At 43.3% G+C, this 13,538-nt stretch overlaps 1 protein-coding gene across 1 annotated transcript; it reads right to left on the bottom strand.

Moving 5' to 3' along the window:
• Positions 1-1,312: 1,312 nt before the first annotated feature.
• LOC118222487 (hornerin-like) lies at positions 1,313-12,555 on the bottom strand. The gene is made up of 4 exons (XM_035408120.1): positions 12,204-12,555; positions 6,923-9,100; positions 5,267-5,587; positions 1,313-4,608 (listed from the first exon to the last, which is right to left on the bottom strand). Exons 2-4 carry the CDS (start codon positions 9,087-9,089, stop codon positions 4,343-4,345), a joined length of 2,754 nt encoding a protein of 917 aa, XP_035264011.1. The 5' UTR covers positions 9,090-9,100; positions 12,204-12,555; the 3' UTR covers positions 1,313-4,342.
• Between the last annotated feature and the right edge of the window lie 983 nt (positions 12,556-13,538).

Raw genomic sequence — 13,538 nt, 5'->3', positions numbered from 1 at the left:
GCACATTTTTTGTTCAGCTAGTACAGTATTCTTATCATATACAGTAATTCCTTATCACCAGTGTCAGTGTTGTGATTTCACTGCGGCATCTCCAGTCTCTCACACAGTAATACGTAGAGTAGGTCTGCTCAACCTTGCAAACAAAACAGCCAGCACCCCATACATAAATATAAAAAAATGAAATACACAATGGTGTACAGTACATGTGCATACAGGCATGTCAATATATGGGTGTCCAGTCATTGTGTTGTACTGTTACCATTGAACAAGAGCACAGAACTCCAGTGGGTCTTGTACACACCGGACTAACGAGACCACAATGGGGACACCAAAGTACAAAGCAGCAAGCCTTGAGAACAGACCATGTGACATTTGGTGTCCTGACTTTATGATTAGCAAACTGTCTAACACAAATTTGTCATTAACACTTTAGCAATCTCACACTGATGCAACACCACAGCAACACTGAGAGGACACACAGTATTGTGTTAGCTGGGTAGAAAGGTGGGACAAGGGGGGGTCATACAGGAGAAAAGAAGCACAAATGGGGGGGGGGGGGGGGGGGGTAAGGGTGTTCCCACTTCATCAGATTTTCCATGAATTTGTCCATTCTAACTAATTGGTCTTCTGTCAATTACCATTTGTCTTCTGTTCAATTCACTTCATGGTTTGGCTCCAGCCATGGGATATCAAAAAATCAAGCATTAATTACTCAAATGGATATACATGTACATGAATGGCTTCACAAATTTACAAACTGTCAGAATACGTTCACACAGGGATCTGTATTTGATCTGATTTTTCATGTGCAAAACAAAGCTGGAAGAGATTTAGATTTAATTAGAGAAAATTTGCTTCCAAGTTTTTTCATTTTCTAAGCTACAAACAAGAAATGTTTGTAGCTAAGAAAAAATCAAGCACTCAATGCTTGTTCCAAGTGAAGATTCAATAACTCAAGTAAGCATTAAGTACCTTTTAATGGACATGCTTATGACTAAACAAGGTCTTAAATGACATAACTATGGAAAAGTGCTAATTCTGTTGCAGGGTCCTAGTGTACACAAAGTGGAATCACAGTGAAAGATTTCAGCGTAAACACACACAAGCCAAAATGAGCAGTAGAGATATAGCAAACATGCTCTAGGCTTTTTCAAGTTCTGTTCATGAATACACAAAAGGCTTTTGCTTGTATGAATTCCAGGGGGTAGTGGTGCAATATTGAAATTACCATAAACTGGGTTAAATCATACATTTGCAACAGTCAAACAGAAGTTTTTTTTTGACAAATAATAAAACAGCAAAAAAAAAACTGCCTTAACTTTTTCATTGGCTGCTACATTGGTTTGAAAGATACTGTCTTACTGAGATTAACACTCAAGGAAATTTCTGTTCTCATTACTTCCTTATTTGGTTCCTAACTCTGTTCCTCACGCATGGGCAGAAAGAGGTTCAAATATGTAAACAAAAATGGACTGATCATCAAAGAAACTGTTTGCTTTTTGTATCAGGTTCAAAAGGTCAAGTACATCAAATATCTCCACTGTTGTCTTCTATTTTAAAAACTAATATTAATTAATATACTAAACCCTGGGCACAGATCAAGTGTACCCTTAACCTTCCAATTCAGTAGTTACTGCCAGCTTTATATACAGTATATTTCAGATAAGTGTGAGTACAGTATGTGTATAGTTTGGGTATATAGAAGGCATGTACAGTTCCATAACATTTGTAAGTGCTTTCCATCTTATTGACTTTGTTCATTTCATTGAAACTGTATTTTTTAACTGTGTTCAAACAAATCATTGAAGTAGTAAGGGTTTAATAAATCTGTGACTGCAGTTCAGTGGCAGAGTTGTCCTCTGTCAGATAAAAAAATCTGATAAGAAATAAGGAGACCACAACTGATTCCATTTCAGGAGGACAGGCAAACTCAGTCCAAAATTTGTCAGCAAGTTAGTAAGAATGAAGGAATGATCCAGGAGTGAAGTTAAGTAACAGAAATGTCTATAGGAGCAATCCAACTCACAGACATCTCTAACACCAACACCAATTTCTTGGAATTTTTTGGAAGAAATGTATATAGGAAGAGTGTAATTCACAGTGAACTTAACTATAAAGCTACAATTTCTTAAGTAATTAAAATGGAAGAATGTAAAATACAAATGCATAGTATTGAATAATATACATCACAGTTGAAGCAATAGAAAGAGAGAGAGGGTTGAGGTGGAGAAAGAAGATATAATTAGAAAGGTATGGTAAATGCCATATGAAGTAGTTTAGGTTTGTCTTGGGAAGCTCTGGCATTCAATGGAATTCCATTGCTCTGATGTCATCCATTAAAATATTCTCCCTCATCTCTGTCCACCCAGTATTATTCATAGTTTCTTTTCATTGTCAGACCACAATGCCATTCAAATCCCACATATTGTACAGCATTCAGGTAATGTGTCTAATCCTGAGTTTCAACAGTGTGATCCCGGTAACAGTGTTCTTCTTCTACACAATACATAAACTCACAATAATGCTACGGTTCTCCAGATCAATAACATGTCAATGAAGATAAAAAAAAGTTGAAAGGGAAGAAAGAACTGCAGGTGAATACATGGTAAAAGCGAAAGATAAACAAGAAAACAGAGACTGGCAGTCAGCAACTTCATAATCTCAGTCTGTCTATGGTCAATGAAGTGAAAATGATGGTCGGGATCATTTTTTGTCCTCTTTGTTCTCTGCATTTTGGTTCTTTTCAGAAGATGCCTTTAATCTGTTTTCTTTGTTCATTACTTCTCCATGGATACTCCATTGCGTTCACTACCTCAGTTGCCTATTATGTGTATATATATATATATAATATATATATATATATAAACACACATCTCAGGGACAGGTTTCAAGGAAAACAACAAGTACAGCACAAAATAAACAAGAATAAGGAATCAATCAACAAGTAAAATGCCGTATTTCAAAGTATATACCAACATACATATATATATATATATATATATATATATATATATATATATATATATATATAACGTTTAGAACAAAGACATTTTTTAAGGCTCTGTACTCCACAGTTTTAGATGGGTAATCTGTAATCAAACAATTTACATTTGGTTAAAGTTCAGATTCACAGCTTTTATTATAAAGGTATTTTTATACACTCTGGTTTCACTATATAGAAATTACAGCACTTTTTATTCATAGCCCCCCTCCTCTATATATGAATATACATGAAAAGTGCTGTAAGTTCTACATTGGGAAACCAAAATGTATAATAAACACCCTGTAATCTGTATCTGGGAAGCTGCACTAAACCACATATGAATTGTTTGATTACAAATCAAAAATTGTACAGTACAGAGCCAAATCATATGTGTGTCCCGCATGTTATAACGCTCACTAACTATATATATATATATATATATATATAAACACAGGAACACTTAAATTAATTGCAATTCTCTTCTCTTTCCACATGTACTCATTTGTACTGTTTAAACACTGTTTCTGTTACCAGTACTGCTTCTGCTGCTGAATCCTCAGCTAGCAGCTTTATTGCACATCTCCCCAAAATACTGACACTCCCAGTGCACCCAAGGGTTTCATCATTAATAGGCTTCCATTCAATCCCCCCAATCAGCTATCAGAATTAGCATAGCTTTGTTTGGCATGCCAAAGCACTCAGAGTAGTATGGCACTTTGCTATGTGTATCCCCAGCCTAGTACATGTCTGCATTGTATGGAATGTGTAATTGCACTCGACAGGTGTGTGTGTGTCTGTTTGGCATGTTTATTAATAATCTACTATACTTTACCATGAGATTATAAGAACTATATCAACATGTAGGATTACAATATTTTTTTCCATCATTAACACTTGGCACTTCTTAGCATTTATAGTTAGGACCAATAAATTTACTGCATCCAGCCATGATTTCTTCCAAACATTTCCTCTTCAAAAACTGTTTTGGCAAAAGATTTACACATTTAATCTGATTGTTGGAAGAACAACGCCAAGAGCAACCATTTCTCTTTATCTTTTAAGTTTCTTTTCTCCTCTTCTTTCTCATTCTCTTCCATTGCATCATCCCCCACCCCCAAAATCTGTAATCAATGCAGGAGTAGGTCAAGTCCCTTTCTGTCAGCATCTTCTCACTCCCTTCTCCTTCTAACCCGCCAGACTCATCTCTCCTTATTTCAGGTTTTCCATCAAACCATCAAAGCTGTGTAAATGAGGAGATGCCCCGTGCCACTTGCCTCTCCTACACCTTCCCTCCTCCCCTCCTTTCATCATGCCAACTCTAGTCTTCAGTCTACCCCTCCGCGTCCTCAGACCTGCTTCTCAGACCTGCGTCTCCAGGCCGCTCAGTTTCGGGGTGAGGATCCGGGGGGTGACCCCCGAGTTGAGGTCTCTCTCAAACTCCAGCAGCTGCCCCATGAAGTTCAGGTTGGGCGAGACCACGGGCCGCCGACTCTTCACGTACTTGTAGGCGTCTGTCATGGTCATGAGCGTGTGCTTCATCAGATAGGCGATGACGATGGTGGCCGAACGGGACACGCCCGCCTGGCAGTGGACCAGCACCCCTCGCCCGCTCTGGTGAGCCTCCTCTGTGATGGGAGAAGGGCAGTGTCCCATCAGTGAACACAATCTGAATTTCAGCCTCCACTTTGCACATGTTTTGATTAAATGCTTTTACTCGTTTCTCTCTGGCAACCAGAAATTATTACTGTCTCACAGATTAACCTGTGTATCTGTGAACTAATGGCAAAAATTAAGAGCAAAAATGTATCCAAATGACAAACTTCATGAAAATGATTTTTTTAAGGGAAGGAAAATGGTTTGTATTATTCCCATAAAATTATCATCATTATCACTCTATTAGCACTAAATTGTGAAGCATGGTTGCAATCTATTTCTGTCTTCCTCTGCCGGGCCACATTGTTTTCAGACATAAAAGAGATGCGATCACCCGCGCGCACAAAGCAAAACATAGGGGCAGACATCATCCGCAACCACAAAAATAAACCACCGTCAGCTGCCAGATTTGAAAGATAAAAATAGCTGGCTTTGAAAAAGCAGCCTTGTTTGCTGTGGTTGCCACAGGGAAAACTAGACTGCAGTGCATACACACGCACACACACACACATACACACACGCGCGCGCGCCGCACTGACATTCTGCTAACATTTGGAAAGGGAATGCACAGGAAAACTGAAAACAAGCCTCCGCTTTCCACCGCCGCCATGTACCACAGAGAGCACTCACCGATGAACTCAAACACCTCCTCGAAGTACTGCCTCAGGTTCTGCTTGCTGCTGTCCGTGGCCGGCAGCCGCTTGTAGCGGACCAGGCCGGTGGCCAGGTGGTAGAGGGGCAGGTGGGTGGTGACGTTCACCACGAAGCCGATGTTGAGGCGCAGCAGGAGCTCCAGGTCCTGGGCGTCTCGCTCGTTCCCCAGGAAGAGGAAGGGCAGGATGGCGCTGAGCGCCGCGTTTTCTATGTCGGGGGTCATCACGCCCTCGTCCGACAGGGAGGCGGGGAGCGAGGAGGAGGGCGGAAGCGACAGGGGGGGCTCAGAGGGGTACGCTAAAAAGCAGAAGGAGCAAAAGGAAATGGTCGTTAGGAAAACGTGAGCAATTTCATTTTGTCAATAGAAAAGCTTTTACGTTTTTCGTGAAAGTAATAAGAGTGACTAAGAGAGCAAGAAAATGATTAAAAGGCAGCGAGAGACAGAGAGATGTGGTAGGGGAGAAATAAATGCACCAAGAATATATGTTTTTTTTATTTTGCAAAGAACTAAAATGGAAGCTGTGAAATAAAAAATAAAAAAGTGTACTTCATATGCATGCCTTTTTGACCATGGTGTACAGGTTATAATGGGAAAGCTCTGGGGAGAAGGGCTCAGTGAGGGTGTAGGCAAAAGGAGTTACATAATGGAGGCGGATTGGGAAACAAAACTAAATTGCTGACCGTAGATTTCTATGCTTTGCCATTTTAAAATGAGAAAGCAGCTTAATCTTCCACTGTCAGACTTAAATGCCAGTGACCTCTTTTCCAGAGAAAGCCCAAATGAATTCATTTTTTAAAAATCCTGCTTCTTATCATCTTCATTCACATTCCCGTAATCTTTTCTCATTTTTTCATCTCTTTTTTCCAGGGCTGCAGTTTTAATTGCCTGCTCATTATCCTCAGGCTCCTTTAGCAAACCGAACGTTGCAGTATTATTATATCGGGAAAGAGAGTGAGCAGGGTACTTAAGCCAGGGAATTTAAAAGAGAGGGTGTTGGGAGGTAGGGGGTTAAACAGATGAAGAATGAAAAAGAAGAACAGAAAGACTGAGAACAGCATGCAATACAACCCTGGCCTCTGAGATTTTTTAAACCTTTATTTAACCAGAAGGTCCCGTGAGACAAAAATGTTCTTCAAGGGATTCAATGTCCTATAAATGGTTTGTTCAATACGTAAGTCAAATAACAGTTTTTGGGACAAAGTAACATTAATGTCCGTCAACAATTAAAAATGTTAAAAATAGCACTGAAGTGAGAAGGATTGTCAGAATAAGGATAAATTTAGCACTGAAAATAAACATTTATAGAACCTTGCCGATCTTAAGCTTGTTTGTAAAACCACAAAAACAAAGGAGTACAAAAGAGCTGAGGCTCTGATGAGAACTGACTGCTGTTGGTCATACATCATAAATCCATCATCACGCACAAAAACTGGGGCAATCAAAAATACGACAGAAAATCAAAAAACCTCAGAAAGTTAACCATCCCCTCAAAGGTAATACTACCGATAGATAATCAATTCTGTGGTGTCCGATTACACAGCAACACAACCTTCGGAAGCACTGCGATTCTCTTGAAGACTGAAGCACTACCCAGGTCAGGACATCACAGAAAACCACACAGAGGTACGTACCTTTCCCGTTTTCCCCATCTTGCTCTCTGTTGAGGGAGTTTAGGACTAAGTGCAGTGACTGTGCTGAAGGAAGGGGGTGGGGGGGTGGCGAGTGTCCATTTTCCCTCACCCTAGCCTTAGGCTTGGTAAGGGTGGCATGGCCTGACGGTGGGGGAGAAAAGGGAGGTGGGGAGTGTGTAGTTGGACAATGGGCAGACGTGGAAGAGGGGAGTGTCGCGTCACCGTTCAGCGTATTGGAATCCCCACACCCGGACTCTCCACCCTTGGTCCAAAGCCTCTTGAGCGACTCTCGGCCCGCGTCCCGGCCAGCGCCCGACCCGATGAAGTCCAGCACGGCCATCTTCCCCTGCTGGAGCCGCCGCCGGCCGGCGCGGTCCGTCAGCTGGGACTGGGTGAACTCCAGAAGGTTCCGGCAGTCCAGGATCACAGGGCTGGTCCCGTCGCCGCCGCTCCGCCCGTGACCGTCACATGTACCGCTGGCCCCCGGCCCCGCCCCGCCGTACTCGCGGTTCTGCAGGGGTTTTGAGCGGGTCATCTTCCGGGCGAGCTCCTCCGGCCAGATGGTGCGCACGCTGTAGCCGTCATCGTCGCCCGAGAAGACCCCGGCCGAGCGCGCCCCTCTGTCCGCGCCCCCCGTGCCTCGGCCTGCCCCGGACCCCTTCCCGCCGCGAGGGTTGTAGGCAATCACGATGGGGTCACTGCTGCAGTAGCTGCAGGTGGAGCTGCCCGTTTGGCTGGCCTTGGGGTTACAGCCCGCCACGCAACTCTGAAGGGCACGGAGGGGGGCGGACGAGGACAGTGGCGCGCACGGGAGGCATCCCGCAACCAGCTTCTTGCGGAGAGCAGCCGGGCTCTCGAAGTCCGCTCCTCCACCAGAGCAAGGCGCACAGCCTAGGGGCCTCAGGAGCCCTGCCTGACAGTCGGACATTGTGCTGTTGGAGGAGGAGGTGTTGGTGGTGGAAGAGGCAGACAGGCAGCCTGCAAAGTTTTTAAGGCCCGTGACTCTGGAGTTCGACCCTCGACCACCACCCCCACCACCAATCCCGGCGATCCCACCCCCACGGCACCCGGCAGATCGCCCTCCGCCACTGCAGCGCACCAGCCTCCAGCAGCCACAGTTGAAGGGGTGGGCGAGGTTGAGAGTGCAAGTGTGGTCTGGGCTGGGGAAGCCGCCCCCTCTGGAGGAGCTGCGGGAGGTGGGAGGGCCATGCTGGAGGGGTCGCTCCCGGCTGCGGGACGGGCGGGGCTGGCTCGACTGGTGGTGGAACGGCAGCTGGGGCTGGGAAAAGAGGGGGGAGAGAGCAGGGTAGCGGGCACTGAGGACCGACGCGTGAGGCGCACAGTGTTGGTGGGGTAGGCAGTGAGAGTTGGAAGGGTGGAGGGTTGGTCCCAATTTGGAGTTCTCTTTGTTACCCGTGCAGGGTGCCTCTTTGAAGGCCCGGGATGGGTGGCTGGCTACTGCAGCGTATGACTGGAGAGCCACATCCTGGTCTCTCTCCTTCCCGAGCTTTGGATGTTGTCCTTGAGCTGGAACGAGCCCGAAGACCCCCCCTGGAGGCACAGACAGCTGGTTTTGAGGATGGTGGCTGTTGGCCTGAGTCTTGTTCTTGTTCTGGGGATGATTCTGCAGTTGCTGAACTGCCCCTCCCTCTTTTCCTAAAGTCCCCCCAGATTTTCTGCCCCCCTGCCCCAGATCCAGGTGCAAAGAAACCTTCTTATCCTTGTTCCCCTTCACACTCCCGTTGCGGCTCAAGCTGCTTCCCTGTGCTTTCCCAGGGACAATTCCCCCAGCTCCTCCGTTTGTCCCCAGGGAAAGCTTAATATCTATTGTGTGCGTGTGCTTGTGACCAGACCCCAATGTCACTGTCCCATCGCTGTGCCTACTGTGACCAAGGGTGTCACTATTGCCACTGACAGCTGTTCCTCGCTCCCCTTTGGATCTCCTTACACGGGAGGACCTACGCCTCCGCTCTGAGGAAGACGAGGAGGAGCAGCCAGGGTGGGGATGGGATTGGGCCTGGGGCTGGGTGGGGGGAGGTGGCAGTCCGCTCCTGGTGGAGGTATTTTGCGGCTGCTGAGAGGTGGTCTGGGGGGAGTCCGCACGCAGGGGCAAACTCTTAGGGCGCTGGATAACCACAATACGCTCGTCAAGAGGGAGAGGAGGCATCTGGGGCTCAGCTGCAGAACAGACAGGGAGATATAGAGAGAGAGAGAGAGAGAGATGGGAGAGAGAGAAATGGGAGAGAAAAAGAGAGGGAGAGACTACTTCATTTCTCTTGTCATGTAAGTAAAGTCTACTTTAAAAGAGAGACAGAAAGAGGAGAGTTAGGAAGAGTTTTTATGTGGCAACAGAGAAACTATTCAATAACTGCACATGCCTGTCAACGCATCCAAAAAAAAGAAAGCATGGCATGAGATAGCAAAGTGCTGGCAGTGACGATGATAATGAGAGCTCTGCGTCTCTGTGACGACATTTTCAGGAAGACTGTCATTTCACTTATTTTATGTTAGTGCATTGATCTATCCATTCATTTGTTACTTTTCATGTCTGTTTCATCACAGTCAGTTCTGTGCACTTGTAACATATTTCCTAAATGAACTGTTGCTTCAAGAATCAGTTCATTATTCTACAAATATTGTTTTATCAATCAATTCACTCAGACAAATCAACCCATTGGGTAGGTTGATAATATGTGTCTTTATTTGAAATAAATTCAATATGAGAAAAAATCTAGATTAATATGTTGTTAACTGCATTCCAGATCTGTACGTTCCTAATGCTGGTGTTCTGTTAATGGTTGCTAAAAATCTTGCACCATAAACATTTTACATTTCATTTCTGCCAAACTGTACCCTTCAGATTTAAAAAAAGATTTTCTTCATACTGTGTAAAACTCTATTCTGAACACTTTATCAGTAGATAGTTGGGGAATAAGCCTGCAAAAAACCAGACCTCAGGGTAAGTATAGCGCACATTTTATTCATTATAGTCAACATTTTATGTTGCATTATTAGAACATCACAAGAAAACATTTGTTCACTGATTAGAAACAAAAAGCAAGCATAGAATGGGTATATTGTATGCTAAAATGTACGTTTGTTGATGCCCTTCAGAGTGTGTGTATGTGAATGTGAATAAGTCTTGTTGACTTGCACCATCAATGAATCTGGGTCACTGAGAACTCACCATCAACTATGCAGGCTGCACAAGCTGACTCAAATTTGATGAACTTGTTGTATTGCATTCATCACTGCTGTGTGTGCAGTTGAATTGAAGAAATAAAAATGTATCATTCTCATGGAGACATCTAAAGTGTTTCCCTTTTTCCTCTGTGCACCATAAAATAATTTGTATCTTTCACCAGAATGTGACTTCTTTTTCTATTTCTTGACCTCTCTGTCCCTTATTTCAAAGAGAACTTCTTCAGAAACAAACAAACAAACAAACATCCTGTTAACCATACAAGTTAGGCTGTACATACATCGAGGGGCTGGTCAGTACATCGAGTAAATATTGGGATTTATTTGTGTAAGCGAAAATGGTTACAATAACAAATATGTAGCACAATTTTCTACTAGCCCTGTTATGGATTTTACAAATGTATTATTATCAATACCATTTGTATTACCAATATTACAGTAACAGTTGTCTATAGCTTGCTAATCGTTTTCCTCTACAGCAGCTAATGAATGTTCATATTTCAACAGCCCTATACTATCAACCACACATACCTAAATAGATCCTCATTCATTTTTGATATTTTTAGAGTATGCCATTTGCATCACTCCATGGCTTTCCATATAAATGGAAGACTCTTCCTGCCATTAGCCATCTTAGTACATCCGTGACAGCAAAACCACTAATGTAAACATGCATTTGCTGGAAGGATGGTGTTTTTTTATTGACCACAGGCAGCAGTGAGTGGTGGGTGGCAGGGCAGGAGCACAGTAGCCTAGGAGACAGACTGCAAGACTAGAGGGAAGACAACGAATATGTTCTGGTTGCCTGTCTACTACATGTATTGCTGAATGTTTCACACATACACTCTTTGTCTAGTGTCTATGAAATTTATGAAAACTATAGTAGTTCACTGCTTCTCAAAATGAGAACACATTAACACGCCAAGCATGAATTCAACTGTAACAAAAAAAACTACACATGAGTCCAATAGGGAGCATACTGTATATACTCTGTGAGAGTTTATTAACATATTACTGTGCATAACGGCGATCTCAAAATATGTTGATGAAAACGGGCCTGCTAGCAGTAGCAATCAGTAGATTAAAATAGTAATTACTATAAACTAACGTTCCTCATTAAATAACATAAGTGCGTCTCTGCGTCTTCCCTGAAGCCTATATACATGTACCCCTGCTGAGAATAAGCGGGGGGTTCATATCTCTGACAGCAGGAGCGCCCTTTGTTCCTCTGACTGATTAAATAATAGCACTAAACCACAATCACTAGATTTCGCAGCTGCACAGGGTACTATAACACAAATACCGGGACTGGAAAACGCAAACATAATACAAGCAACAGCCACACGTAGTAATAATAATAATAATAATAACACATTGTTTTTATTCAGTCGTAGGCCTACAGGTCCGTTACCCCGTTTCCCTGTGCGTAGGTAAGACGGTTGGGTCCAGATTTCAAATGTCACTCGTCTGCGCTGTTGACTGAGAGGCCGCAAAGACCCTTCTTTTCCAGCCTTTCATATCCCCTCACCTCAGTTGTTATTTATTTATGAATACTATAGTATATTTGTGCCAGTACTGCCGAAAATGCCACCCAAGGGGAAACGGACGGAGGGGGCTGGTGCTGAGACAGAGGTGAGTATAATTTTCTGCAGCCCCGTTAAAAATTAATGCGACTCTTGTATTTCTCACGCTCCTCAGCGGTTCGAGGCATCACCTCAGACAGCCTCCTCGGGGTGGAAAATTGTTTCCGGCCAAGTTGGTGATGGAAACCTCCAATGAATGACTAAAACTTAATTTGAATATTTTTCTGGAAGGGCACAGTAATATAACATATAGCCCATTGTAAACATGTTTCTTTATACGCATACACCGACATTATTGTTTACGTGTTACAGTAACAAGCGCATCATTATTTCACTCAATTATTTTTACGCCTTCCGGGACCGGGAGTATAGACACAATTCCACTGCATTGGCTAAAAACATCTGCAAACATGCAGCCTGTCGATGCTGCCAGATGATTAAATTAAAACGAAACGAACACCACAATAAATTAATACTAAAACAGTGGGCCCACTTACGTTGAGATGTACCCTTCCGTCATGTCGTCATGTCATCTGAATTGAAGATGTTCCAGCTGTTTCACAGTAACTCTGCTGATCGCTTCCAGACATGTAGCAGATCTGCTGTTATATTCTATTGGGATGCAAGAGACTGAACAAATGCGGTACTTTTACTCATCTGTTAAGCCCTGAGTTTTGAGTGTTTCCTTGTCCATTTAAAAATAACATAGATTTATGGGGGATACATGTGTAGTCAATAAAATAAAAAACGAGATTTGTTGCAAGACAATAAAATAAAAAACAAAAACGGGCACGGTATCGTGTCGGTGTGTGTGCGTGTGTGTGTGTGTGTGTGAGCGTGTGTTTGGGGGTGGGGAGCTAGAGGGGAGGTACGATTCGAGCAGCGGGTGACATCATCCCAGTCCAATGGACGCGTCGTTTCTGACGAAGGGTTGGCAAATTGTATTTTTGTATCTAACACGTGCGCTGCCGTCTGAAACTGTGTCCCGGAATGTTCAGTGTACAATGATTCGAGAGAGATATATATAGAGAGAGACAGGAAAGGAAGAGAGGCGTGGAAGGGGTCTCACAACTGTATGCGATGGTCTAATTATATAACACAGCATAGAGATCGATTGTGTTGGGGTAGTTTTTAATTAAATACGTAACTGTTCACACACACGCACCCATTCCCACGCATGCTTGCTTGTTCTCTGACATGGACGCACCGCACAAACACATGCTCATTGACGTCTTTATTTGCTTGTGTCCTGCCACGCAGGCAACACACACATACAGAGGAAGAGTGTGACTGAGCGTGTGCGAGAGAGAGAGAGTTGCATGTTTGTTTACAAGTTGCCTTCAGTTATAATTTTAAAATGCATGGGCTTGTTTGTGATAGTACATCTTACACAATCTCATGTCAGCTTTAATTCCTTTTCATTTTGTTGTTATGCTTCTTGGCACTCTTTTCCACTTCCTGTGCATTAGCCACTGCCTAGTTAAATTTCTGTATAAAAAACACTGATGTGATGTGAAACACGAAGGAAAACAACTTTGATATATTGAGTGTAATGTCTGTGACCTTGGGGTTTGGGGGGGATGGAGTGGTGTGGCTAGTGGCTAGACATTTGTTTTGAAAAAAAGGTTCATGATGTGTCCATAAAGTGATTGCTGACTAAGGATGGCAGAGAGAGAGAGAAAGAGAGAGAGAGAGAGAGAGAGAGAAATTTAAAACCCCATTTTATTCATTGTCAGGTCAAAACAAAATTCCTATTACCTACTTTTTCAGTCCCATCCAAAAAAAGATTAGCAAAAAACAAAAACAAGAAAAAGATAAATAAGAAAACAAGA

This window comes from Anguilla anguilla, chromosome 3, assembly GCF_013347855.1.
Source record: "Anguilla anguilla isolate fAngAng1 chromosome 3, fAngAng1.pri, whole genome shotgun sequence".
Classification (NCBI taxonomy): domain Eukaryota; kingdom Metazoa; phylum Chordata; class Actinopteri; order Anguilliformes; family Anguillidae; genus Anguilla; species Anguilla anguilla.
The sequence above is the reverse complement of the archived record's forward strand: the minus strand, read 5'-3'. Positions and strand labels throughout refer to the sequence as shown.

Bases quoted from the DNA above. Each gene is read 5' to 3' on its own strand.
- LOC118222487 (XM_035408120.1), bottom strand. From the start codon at position 9,089: ATGCCTCCTCTCCCTCTTGACGAGCGTATTGTGGTTATCCAGCGCCCT. The intron at 5,588-6,922 runs GTACGTACCTCT...TCTGCTTTTTAG, and splicing joins AGATGGGGAAAACGGGAAAG to CGTACCCCTCTGAGCCCCCC. The intron at 4,609-5,266 runs GTGAGTGCTCTC...CTCCCATCACAG, and splicing joins GGAGGTGTTTGAGTTCATCG to AGGAGGCTCACCAGAGCGGG.